Source organism: Brassica napus, chromosome C3 (genome assembly GCF_020379485.1).
Source record: "Brassica napus cultivar Da-Ae chromosome C3, Da-Ae, whole genome shotgun sequence".
Classification (NCBI taxonomy): domain Eukaryota; kingdom Viridiplantae; phylum Streptophyta; class Magnoliopsida; order Brassicales; family Brassicaceae; genus Brassica; species Brassica napus.
The window spans coordinates 17,441,952-17,453,991 of record NC_063446.1 but is presented as its reverse complement, the minus strand read 5'-3'; the positions used below and the strand labels follow the sequence as shown (position 1 = coordinate 17,453,991).

Sequence of the window (12,040 nt, the reverse complement as noted above, 5' to 3'; positions counted from 1 at the left end):
AATTAACCACTCTAAAGTTTCTAAAGTCATTATAAGTTTCTTTCTCCTCTTTTGTGTTGTTTTTCACTAAAAATATTTTATTTTCTTCTTCCTTTATAATTAAATCACTTATCTAAGTTTGTAACAATTTTATTAAAATTTAAAATTGACAAATTAATCATTGAATTTTTTTTCTTGTTCATTTGAGATCCATATTGTACTACTTTTATAATTATCTATATTTAAACTTTTAATAGTATCATAATTTTACTTTTTAAATAAAATATTTTAAATATTATTCCAAGCCTCTATAATTTTAACTACCAATCTTATTTTAATAAAACTTAAACTAACAGCCAAAGTCTTAACATCTAAATTCTCTACAGCCATAATTCTAAAGCCAAAGCGTAAAGCGAAAATCGTTACCAATCGGACCCTTATATTTGCACATGATCAGTAATAGAAATAGAAGCAGTTATATAGTGGGAAGAATTGTAAAGATAATCAAGTTTTGATCTTAACTGTTGTCTTAAAAACAATACAAATACAAAAAAAGTTAATAAAAATTTAGATGACACATGTCACTTCTAAAATTGTCAATTGACTTCTGCTTTATGAGATAAAAATATAAAGGATAAATAATCAATATAATTTAATTAAATAAATTAATAGCAGTGGCAAGTAAATATTAGAAAAATGGATTAGATGTGATTTTTACCACATAGTATATCAATAAATAAGTAGTGTAATATATATTACATAGAGTAGAAATAGTTCAAAATTTAGAATATACATTCTGAAGACAGTAGGCTAACTTTTAAAAGTTTTTAAAAATTAGTAGTGTTTTCAAAAAAAAAAATTCAAAATATTATAGTGTCCATTAAAACACGTTTTTATTTATTCAATTTTTTTTTAATATTTATTTAAATATTTTTCTTTTTTCAGTTAAAGATATTTTAGAGAACAATAGAAGAAAGTTATCGGGATAACATATCTGATTTTCGGGGTATTTTAGCAAATCTCTCAATTTTTTATTAACTGTTTAGATTTCTTAATGATTCTAGATATAAAATATCACTGTCGAAAAAATTAAAATATTATTTTTAATTTTAAATTTAAATAAGTTCAAAATATTTAATAAAACTTAGTTTTTGTATAATATTCTCTTTTAGTTTGCATTTATTTAATTAGTTTGGTTCGATCTAGATTTGATTCCACAATCATTGATAAATTCAAATAAAGAAAATGAATTTGATTAAAACTCGATCATCCTGATACCCTGATATTTTAGAGGTCTTATTCTCAGCCGGCTTCCAAATAAATAAATAGAATTAGAAGAAGCTACGCAATATGTTTTTCTGGGTCGAAGCTTCGCAATATGTTACATACTTGCATGTTGTAAGTGTTAGAATCTTATGGAACTAAAGATATTTACTAAATGTACTTTTACTCTTTGCTAATTCTCAAATAAATCATCTAATATTAATAAGTCACAAGCATCATGGTTTGATTGTTTGTAGTTTGAAAATGATTGTTTGTAGTTTGAAAATGATTTTTTTGTTTTTGTTTTTCCAAAGCATTATTTATCCATTCCTGATTTGTGTATATATTTTTAGTTTTTATATATTTTATTTCTTTTAAAATCAAAAATATTTTCTTATCCAATATTTATCCCCAAAAATTTGCGCATGAATTATTTATCCCCAACAATATTTATCCTATGATTTTTATCTCCTAGCTCAGGCCATGGTTTTCTCTCGCAAGATCCGGCCATAGGCCACTTAGATCAGGTAATCATCAGGCTACGTATCATTATGGCCATCTGCAATATGACGGATCTTATTAGTTACTGTAACACGAATCCGTGATCGTGAATCCATTAAGATCATGAGATCACAAGTGTCTCCGTACCCGAATAACCTAAGGAATGACAATCTCTTTCAATTCCTCGCAATGAAGAATCTACTATCGGCTTTCTAAGTAGATCATCGTAAAATAACCCAGAAAGACCCTTCAAAAGCGACGTCCTACTTCTATTATCGATCCAAAGACTTGCTGAGAAGATATGACTCCGGTCGACCGTAGTGCACATGTTATCTTCCAAATTCATCCATGAAATCGAAACATAAAGGGCAATCTGTTAGGAATAATCAATCTAGGAAATCATATCTCCTGCTTAGAGCAAGAAGCCAACATTTTTTTCCTGCTTAGGATGATTTCCAGCTTGCGGGCTGTGTTTTTTTCCTGTTTTTCATATTTCAGGATATGGAATGACCTAACTCACCTGTCAACTACAAGAACCTATAAAGGAGATTACTAAACCCTAGATCATGGGATTGACTATTTAAGAATTCAACTATAAAGTTAGACGGCTAGAACTAGAGTTTTTTAACCAATACATTATAATTTTAACTCTCTTGATCAATAAATATGACATTTTATCTTTAACTCTTGTTTTTACTACTTGCTTCATGTTTTTGTAGTATCAGGGAGAACCCTTCTTAAAATTACCCTAACTACTAACTACTAACTACTTTAATTTCTTAAAAATAACATATACTCGATCTAAGACGATATTACCATATCCAACCATTTTCTTTATTTCGGTTCGCTTCGGTTAGTCTTGTTTTACCTGAACACCCCTAGACTTACTCTTAGGCTTATGGATTTAATTTCTCTATTCTGTTTTAGTTTATCATTTCTTGTTGATGACGGAAACTCTCGACCAAACAGAAGATAGGAGCGCGCTTGCATCATCTAAACCAATTTTCTAATTTTGTCTAACACCTTTAGATATATGTAAAACAATAAAAGCTGGTAACTCTATATAAAAACAACAACTCCAGAAACAATTAATTAAATAAATTATAGAGAGTTAAAATAAGATAGTAAGAACAACGAAGCAGAGAATTTAAGAATGAAGGGAGAAACTTAAAGGAGGTTATAACGTATCTGTCGTTATATCTTCTGAATAGTTCGTACAAAGCTCAATAATTACAAAAGTCAATTGGGTTCCCACAAAACGGTGGGGCCCATCGTGACCAGGTCTTTATACATGATCTCATCTTCCGCCTTAGCCTCTTATTGATTTCATTTTTTGTAAGAATGATTCAAACAAACATTGTCTGAAATTTCAGGAGAGCCAAAAAAGATGGGAAAGGGCTGGTTAGCATGTGTCTCGGCCCCTTGTTTACCTACAGGAAAAGACAAAAAACATCAAGTTGGTTTCTAGATTTTACTCTATAATTCTTGAACATTAATAATTATGAATTTGTAATAAGGTTTGCTGATTCTTTGATACTGGTGTTTGATTTGTCAAGAAACAGGAGAAGGAGAAGAAGAAATGGTTTGGGAAACAAAAGAGTAGAGAATCCATTGAATTCTCATTGGAGGAGACTACTCCTGTAGATCCTTCATCTTCCTCCATTACTCGGCAGTCCCCTCCTCCGTTGCCTGATTTTGTTCCTCAACCGTTGTTGCCCCCACCATCCCCTCCTCCTCCTCCTCTGTTTGCTGATTTAGCTCCTCAGCCGTTGTTACCACCATCATCCCCTCCTCCCCCTCCTTTTCCGCCATATGCGAACAATAAAGGCTATGATGCTTCCAAAGAAGCAAAGACTAGACAAGCTCTGGCTCTCGCATCGGCTGTTGCAGCCGAAGCAGCGGTGGTGGCTGCACATGCTGCCGTAGAAGTCACACGTCTCACGTTGAATACCTCAACACGTCAAATTGTGGAATCAAAGGAGGAAGCTGCTGCGATCAAGATCCAAAATGCGTATAGATGTTACAAGGTATACATACAAATCATTCATTCCCTTAAATGCTTGTCTTATTACAAGGGATTTACTGTATAATATGTAAAACTACTAAAATTTAATGCATCGATATACGTTTAGTACATCTTTTGAGAAGGCCATTTACTGGGGTTTCACAGGCAAGACACACTCTACGTATGCTGCGAGGAATGGTCAGGCTAAAGACGTTGCTGCAAGGAAAATACGTGAAAAGACAGATGAACGCGATGCTTAGCTCCATGCAAACTCTTACACGTTTACAAACACAGATTCAAGCGAGGAGGAATCGGTTATCTGAAGAAAACAAAGCTCGTCACACGCTGATCCAGCAGAAGGGCCACCAGAAAGAACGCCAAAATCAGAATTTGGTAATTAATTAACCTCCATACCTTTTACTACAATGTTGAACAAAATGCTCAGAATGATCATCAGTTCTTCTTTTCAGATTATTGCGGGAGATTTTGATTCCAGCAATAAATCGAAGGCACAGATCAAAGCACAGTTTGCAAATCGGAAAGAAGCTTCTGTAAGACGTGAGAGGGCTTTGGCGTATGCTTACAGTCATCAGGTATATATTAAATTAATACAACTTCGTTGCTAAAGTTAACCATATATTTATGTTATTAAATGAAACAGCAAACGTGGAGAAACTCTACAAAACTTCCACACCAGACTCTGATGGACGCAGACACTCCTAACTGGGGTTGGAGTTGGCTTGACCGGTGGATGGCATCTCGTCCATGGGAACCTATATCCAACGACGATCAAGCCTCCCTCAAACGCGAGAATTCCATCAAGACTTCTCCTGCCAGATCTAAAGAACCAAAATCTGGCAGCCAAAAAGCTAACCAGAGCGAGGGGGTTAATCGTAGGCACAGCATTGGTGGTGGATCAGCTGAGAGCCTAGATAGTTCTTTATCACGCAGAAGTTCTTTTGGTAATAAGGAAACTGAAAAATCCAAGGCTAGTGTGGAAACAACAAGCAACATGACTAACCCCCAACCGTTGAAGAATTCCAACTCTAGTAGTGTGCAAACAGCAATCAACTTGAGTAGCCCCCAACCGTTGAAGAAACCCAAGGGAAGTGTGGGAACAGCAAAAAACATGGTTAACACGCAAGCTTTGAATTCTAAAGTTAGTGTTGGCCAACCGAGCAACTTGGGCTCCCAAAAGAAGGTTGTGTCCGATAAAAATAAACTTCCGCAAATGGTATTGCCAAAGAAGAGGCGTTCATCTTCAATTTCTCTTGCTTCAACAAAGAAGGTTTCGGATTCGGACAAAGCTACGACAGGCGCTGCAAATGAAGAGAAAAAGAGAAGAAATGGTAGTACCGGTTAACCTTAAGTTTATTTCATGGCGATTTGATAAATTAAGCATCTCAAATCCAAGATTTTTTCTATCAGATTAAATCTGTGAAAAAAGTGTGTGTTTTTGTTGTTTTCTTTGGGTGAGTACAAAGTACTATTATCTGTTTGCGGTTTCGTTTTCTTTCTTTTTTCTTATTTTTTAATTTGTTTTAGTTAAAAACCTCTACATCGCATTGAATGTTTGTTTAATTACGGGAAAATATGTTCACAAAAAAAAATTACGGGAAAATATCCAAACAGTACGACGGCGATAAAAAATGTGCGACGATGTGATAATATTTTGATTCCGTGCGTCTTCCATGCGAGTGTTAAGCTAGGGATTGAAGATCCGAGGTTCCTTGTTGTGAGCTTCTGTCTCTTTTAGGAGTGGTTTTTCCATTAGGGTGTTCTTTGTTTGCTCACCCCGGTGACCCATCTGGGTACGGATGCAAATCGATGTTTGTTTTGTACATTATAATACTACATCGACATGGGTTATCAAACTAAATTTTTTAAAACTCATCTCAAATTCTCACTCAAATTAAGGTGAGTCTTGATGGTGGATGCATCTAGTTCAGTCCAAAATAATAAATGACTAAAATAATCTTTTAAAATCAAAATATTATTTTCAAACCAAAAATTATATTTTTTTTTTTGCATTTACATTTTTCCGCCAAAACAAAAAAATACACTTTTCCGCCAAAACGGCAAAAATGCATTTTTCCGCAAAAAAAACGTAAAAACACATATTTCCATTAAACACACACTTTCGGCCAAACAAGTAAAACCGCACTTTTTGGGCAAAACGGTAAAATGCACTTTTCCGTCAAAACCGTAAAAACGCATTTCCCGCCAAAAATGCATTTCCCACCAAAATCGCAAAAACGCATTTTTCCGCTAAAACCAGAAAAACACATGTTCCCGCCAAAATCGTAAAACGCATGTTTCCACCAAAATCGCAAAAACGCATGTTCTCGCCAAAAACGCATGTTCTCGCCAAAATCGTAAAAACGCATGTTTCCGCCATAACCGCAAAAATGTATTTTCCCGCCAAAATCGTAAAAACGCATTTTCCCGCCAAAAGCACAAAACACATTTTTTCGTCAAACACACATTTTTCAAGCAAAAACCGCAAAAAAATATTTTCCGCAAAAAACACAAAAATGCATTTTTCCCGTCGAAAATCAAAAACGCAAACACAACTTGCTTTCGTCTGGTAAGGATTTCCCGCTTTTCCCTGGACACTAAAGTTAGATACATCAAAGTTTGACATTTCATGTTTTTACGGGAAAATCAGCTTGCGGACATATTGATTAAGCCTCTTCTTCATCATGGTCCATTTCATTCTCTTCTTCAGCACTTGTTATTCTCAAGTATTTATCTTCCTGGTACTTTGTTGATAAGGACTTAAGGGGGAGTGTTAATGTAGATCACCGGTTTATTCTTGGTTTGTATTGGTTAAGTTTTTTTTGCTTAACCGTACAGATATATAAAACATATTGCACATGTAAATGTTAATTAAGATGAAAAACAATCTTTCATTTCATCGTCTCCTTCATCTTTATCTCTGAGTTTGAACTCGAATCTTCAGCTTCTTTATCTTTGTTTCTGAGGTTAGTAATTTTTTAAAAAGGAGAAGAAAATTAATCGGAAAGGAAGCATATCAAGTTTTCTTACGCTGTCTGTACATGTTACGTTTTGGAGGGGTTGGAAGTCATCGTGAATCAAGTTTAAATATCAGCATACCGACATTAAGTTTAGTTGTGAGATGTGAATTAATCTGCAATTATTATTTTATTATTTATGATTTTGAGTCTTGGTTTGGTTCAATTTGTACTTCTACAGGTTCTTTTCTAACTGGTAATTTTTCCCCAAAAAAGAGTATATATAACAAAAGAACTAACTAAATTTAACCAAATTTATCTGATTTAAATTTTAACTGAATGCTGGAAAATTTTATTCAGTTCAGAAAAAAATATTACAAAACCAAATAAACCCAATTTTGTTTAGTTTTATTCATCACATTTTTCCCAACCCGAACTATAACAAACCAATACGACGCAACCCATAGAACCGACTAACTGAAACTGAACCGACCTGCAGACCTAAGCCAAAATTTATGTCTTATCTCACAAATTCTTAACTAGATTAATGTCTAAATGCTCTATAATACTGGGGCTCTCAGAGAACACATAGGAACCTGAGAATAGTATAATACTCCTTGGGAATAGATGAGCAAGAAAATCATTGTATAAATTTACAAATCTCTTTGTCAAAATGTTTGATGAGTTAACCCTTGGTTTTAAATGGCGATCCATTTAAGCACCATTGCTCTAGGCGACATGTTGCGACCTGGTCATCGCATCGCCACCTCAATTCCATGTGAGGTACACATACACATGTCGATACTAGCACCCCTTGTGTCGTCCATAACGTCGCTTTGTTGAGGAGAAACAAACCAAGTTGGTTTGTCCAAATTTAGGTTTCTAAACCGACATCGGTCTAGTATAGAATCTTTGTCGTCTAATATACTCTATCAAAAACCTCTATTCCCACTAGAAACCCTAATTAATTCTACAATGAATAAATAGCCGATGGTTTTGGTCGTGAGGAGAAAACTAGAGTTCCAAGATGGTGATTCTCAACAGAGTTTACAAGCATTTTGTTTCATAGAAATCTTTGTGGTGTTCTGCGTGTTTCGCTTCGGTGTTCTGTTTTGGTTTTGTGTTTTCATTTTTTTTGTTTTAAACGTTCTTTTATCAATGATTTTTGGCGTTTACTTTTATATCTACCGTGAGTCGATCTCATTGACGCCAAGACTCACCAAACGCTATTTAAAACCGAGATTTAAGGTTCCACCACTTTTTTTATTGAAAAAGACGTTGCTGTTACATAGAAGGTTCCATTCAAGATATGCAGCAAAAGCAAAATGTGTAAAGCTGGTCACAGCTCTAAGTTTTAATTCATCTTTTACACAACTTTTAAGTGAATTCGATTTTACTTGTACATAAGTATTAAAGAAAAGAGGGATTGAAATATAACAATATAAGTCAAAATTCATTCCGCTACTTGTTCCAGGGCACCAACTTTCGTCTTCCATGAATCATCTTCTAATCCACTAGCCTGTAACGGTGGCAACGAGAAGACGCTAACAGTTGAGCTACCGCTGCGGATTTCCTTTAAAACCCTAAGAGCGGAGACAGTGCTCTTCATATACAAGCTCTCCATGTACTCAATCTCAGACAAATCTTTTGGAAGTCTGAGAAGATCAGAACCGTTGGTTTCTGAGTTGACAGTACCAGACGTTGTTGGCTCTGATTTGTCTTCCTCAAGATTTCGGTTTTTGTTAGACGGGAAGAGGCGGTCCAGCATAGCCTCACACTCTTTCACAAATGTGTTGAGCAGGTCAGTGGTGAAGAAAGGTTCTTGCAGAACCTTTTGGATGAATGGTAGTCGGATAAGAGCACCGGTTCTTTTGTCGTACTTTTTGAGAATCTTAGCTAACCCTGTAAAAACGAAAAGAACCCAAATCTACGCATTATAGAGAATACGAATAAAGGCAACAACCTCGAGTGGACAATTAAACAAATTAGAGCATATTCCCTCCTTCATGTGGGCACCATTTCAGTAAACAAACAGTACACCAATCGTGAAGAATATCAACTCTTTCTATACACGTAATATGAAGACTAGTGCAAAAAAAAAAAAAAAAAAAAATGTATTGCGTCTCCCCTACAAGGAACTGCTAAAACTGAACATCCATTGACCTTGTGAAAATTGTTAAACAGGTAAAACATGTGAGGTCAAGGGAACAGCCAAAGAAAATATAACCTGTATAGTTGAGAGCACTATAATTCATCAGCAGGACCATTTCTCCATGAAAATCTACAATATCTCTCTTTATATTAATCATCTCTTCATTTGAATTATTTGCCTTTGCCACTTGGTCCTTCAGTTCCTGCAGCAACAATATAGAGTTCAATGCCCAGGATAAATAGGCCTATTTAGGATTCCAACACCGACAAGAGCATGTTCATATTCAAGAATTGTATAATTACATCAGATCACAAGTAATTAACGTGAAGCTGTAGCAATCAATGACATGACATAATCAAAACTAATGAGTTTTGAGATTAAAAGAAACAGAGCCTCTTTTTTTTTTTTGTTGTATTGTTTTACCTTCAATCTGATGATGTATTCTTCCTCTTTCTCGACGAAGAAAGAATTGAATTTGTCGAGCTCTTCCTCGAGAAGGCGAATGAAATCAAGCTCCTCCTTCGTTGGATCTGTGTCGGAGGATCTGGAACGCTTGTTTGGGCGATTATCGCCGCCACCTCTAGGCTCCAAGAGCTTCAGCTTCTTCTTGAGCTCCTTGTAGGAGAGAAATTTTTCTTGCCATTCAGGCAAGGTTTCCTCGATCTGGTTGCTAAGACTCTTGCCGAATTTCATGGCACAAGGAGGAGGCTAGCCAAACACACACAAAACACATCGTGGGGAGGCCTGCTCCTGCCTCATATGTTGTATATTGTTTTCGTTGTGTGTCGAATATTCGCAGTTTTGTTTATGGAATATCCACTTTTTATTCGAAGCATATCTCTTGATTTTTTTTACTTTTTTATTAGTTTATTAGTTTCCCAGTTCTGTTTTTTTTTTCGCTCCCTTGTTTAGACTTAATCTTAGCCGAATAGACAGTTTTCCAAAGAGAACAACACCGTGTCTGATATATGTGAGAAAAAATAAAACTTATGGTCCTAGCCTATTTCGCTTGTTGGTCTGCTCGACCATCACTCTGAAAAATATGATATAAGCTCATGTTTTTGTAGTTATTATGTAGACTCCAAAATCTATTAATCTCCGAAGCAAAAACTGACCAGTCCATCGGGCTCGTAGTCATATCTGCTAGGTCTAAGCAATCTGTCTCAAAGACGATCGATGAGATCTTCATATCTTTCATACATATGGCTGTCCAAAGTAATCTTTCTATCTCAGCGTGTAAGTCGAGAAGCTTCTGTTGCATGTATGTAGTCCAAATAATTCAGTACCCATGTGATCCTTAAGACTACATTCTAGATCACTAACATTGCCATTACCGATCCATAAAGAATCGATTTGGAAAATTGTGACTCAAAGTATTTAAGGGGGTAATGTCTCGACAATTGTAGTATGAGGATCATCGTAATCCTCGTCCACTTTCTCCACGTTTTGGTTAGCCTTTCTCCAACTTTCTGCTTCAAGTGAAGCTAATTTGGAGATTATCAATCGGAGGGATGACTTTCCCATTAAAGAGTTTGTCATTCTTCACCTTCCAGATGTAACAACATATACATGGCAAGGTGTAGAATTGTGGCTCTAATGGAGTCACATCTTTTCTCTTCCAAAACAGAAAGTTCATGTTTTTTGGTATATAGATAAACTAAAAAATTAACCTGGAAGAGATGTATAGTCCGATAAAGCCCCAACGCTGGGGCATTAAAAAATAATATGGTTAATCAACACCAGTGGGCTACCACATCTAGGACAAATCCTATCGTTGTTCATGTGTCTATAGGTGAGCCTATCTGCCAGGGCCAAATGATATACTATGGATTTTACTTATTTTTAGTCATAGTATAAGTTCTTTTTAGAGTCTATTTTAAAGTCTATTTTAGAGTACTTTCAAGTCCATGTATGTTTTGGAACAATGTGGAGATTATCGAGCATTTTGGAGCTTAAGATGAAAAACCCATAGCTTTTCAAAGAAGTCATAATCGAAATATATAAGGAGTGTTAATAGATACTCTCCTTAGTGGCGATCGACACCAGCGCGAGACACAACGACTATATTTTTAAAAATCGGGCTCAGGTCCAAAAAATTTCACATATTACAAGATTACCCCTGGCCGAGTTATTACTTACTATATATAATTTTAGCTAAACCATTGTTTAGGCTAAAACACACATCTTGACACAAATTTAATAGTTTTTGGAGAGAAGATCAAAGACACTTTCAAATATTTGTATTAGAACTCTAATATAACTTATTATATATATTTATTATGCAATTAATTTAGATTTAATTATGTATGAGTAGTTGCCTTGATAGATTTAGGATTTTATATGGTTTTGATGAACTTGTAGAATATAGAACTGCTAGGATGATTGATATAACTTAAATTACTGTATGAGTAACTTTACTCTCTTAAATAAGAAGTTCAATTATAGTATTTAGGGATTGAATCCACAGGGAGTGTGGACACACAATAAACTCAATAACATCGCGACTAAGCTAGGTAAATTAATAGTATTAAAGCAATAAATAAGGCAAAACAAAGCATTTGGTTGGTCGTTGGTGGTAAGAATATGAGAATAAATAGGTAGATCTAGGGTTTCAGACAATCAAGATTATAAATGGAATAGAAGCTAAGGGTATGTGAATGACAATCCTAGAACTCAAATTCTAATGCAAAGATATCAAGCTCTTGTTGTGAGTCTAATTGTGATTAAGTCCAGTGCTCCAGCTCTCGCATGTAAACACAGATCGAGTGTCGATAGATACTATTGACTAGTTATATGTCGATTCTTCTGTAGGCAAGCGTTATTGAATTGATCGATATTGTTCACTAACTTACTAGATCAGCTATCGCATGTATCTAGCAACCTAGCTCAGCATAATTAATTCAAGGTGTGATCCTACTTTCGTAGTTGTCTACAATTTTAAGTTCAGAGTTATAATTAGCTACTCTAGAACACAAGCAGTAAGAACTAAGAACAATTCTGATGAAGAAAATATATAAATTCATCCTAGCAGTTAGTTTTGGCTAATCCATCAAAATCCTAATGAACCCTAAATCTAACAAGAAAGCTATAGCAGAGAAAATCATAGCAATAGTCTGAATAGAATACATAAATATGATAAAGTAAGAAAACAATGGAGTTCCATTA

At 34.9% G+C, this 12,040-nt stretch overlaps 2 protein-coding genes across 4 annotated transcripts; one reads left to right on the top strand and one right to left on the bottom strand.

The window, feature by feature from the left end:
- Nucleotides 1-2,903: 2,903 nt before the first annotated feature.
- On the top strand, nucleotides 2,904-5,332 carry LOC106385511 (protein IQ-DOMAIN 4). 3 transcript variants are annotated; one of them, XM_013825425.3, is made up of 6 exons: nucleotides 2,904-3,024; nucleotides 3,117-3,199; nucleotides 3,306-3,770; nucleotides 3,914-4,141; nucleotides 4,219-4,341; nucleotides 4,410-5,332. In XM_013825425.3, the coding sequence occupies exons 2-6, from the start codon at nucleotides 3,131-3,133 to the stop codon at nucleotides 5,109-5,111; spliced, it is 1,587 nt and encodes a 528-aa protein (XP_013680879.2). In that variant the 5' UTR covers nucleotides 2,904-3,024; nucleotides 3,117-3,130; the 3' UTR covers nucleotides 5,112-5,332. The 3 variants fall into 3 exon arrangements, with proteins under 3 accessions (XP_013680879.2, XP_013680878.2, XP_048608747.1); XM_013825424.3 differs by having other exon boundaries at nucleotides 2,905-3,024; nucleotides 3,300-3,770; XM_048752790.1 differs by lacking the exon at nucleotides 2,904-3,024 and having other exon boundaries at nucleotides 3,040-3,199; nucleotides 3,300-3,770.
- A 2,633-nt stretch (nucleotides 5,333-7,965) lies between these two features.
- LOC106388386 (SPX domain-containing protein 2) lies at nucleotides 7,966-9,672 on the bottom strand. The gene is made up of 3 exons (XM_013828438.3): nucleotides 9,299-9,672; nucleotides 8,951-9,077; nucleotides 7,966-8,625 (listed from the first exon to the last, which is right to left on the bottom strand). Exons 1-3 carry the CDS (start codon nucleotides 9,566-9,568, stop codon nucleotides 8,177-8,179), a joined length of 846 nt encoding a protein of 281 aa, XP_013683892.2. The 5' UTR covers nucleotides 9,569-9,672; the 3' UTR covers nucleotides 7,966-8,176.
- Nucleotides 9,673-12,040: the final 2,368 nt, after the last annotated feature.

What these genes read in the sequence shown, in the direction of transcription:
- LOC106385511 (XM_013825424.3), top strand. Translation starts at nt 3,131, where the DNA reads ATGGGAAAGGGCTGGTTAGCATGTGTCTCGGCCCCTTGTTTACCTACA. An exon ending in ATGCGTATAGATGTTACAAG is followed by an intron (nt 3,771 to 3,913) that starts GTATACATACAA and finishes GGGGTTTCACAG; the next exon opens with GCAAGACACACTCTACGTAT. An exon ending in CGTATGCTTACAGTCATCAG is followed by an intron (nt 4,342 to 4,409) that starts GTATATATTAAA and finishes TAAATGAAACAG; the next exon opens with CAAACGTGGAGAAACTCTAC.
- LOC106388386 (XM_013828438.3), bottom strand. Translation starts at nt 9,568, where the DNA reads ATGAAATTCGGCAAGAGTCTTAGCAACCAGATCGAGGAAACCTTGCCT. An exon ending in AATACATCATCAGATTGAAG is followed by an intron (nt 9,078 to 9,298) that starts GTAAAACAATAC and finishes TTGTTGCTGCAG; the next exon opens with GAACTGAAGGACCAAGTGGC. An exon ending in TAGTGCTCTCAACTATACAG is followed by an intron (nt 8,626 to 8,950) that starts GTTATATTTTCT and finishes TCGTTTTTACAG; the next exon opens with GGTTAGCTAAGATTCTCAAA.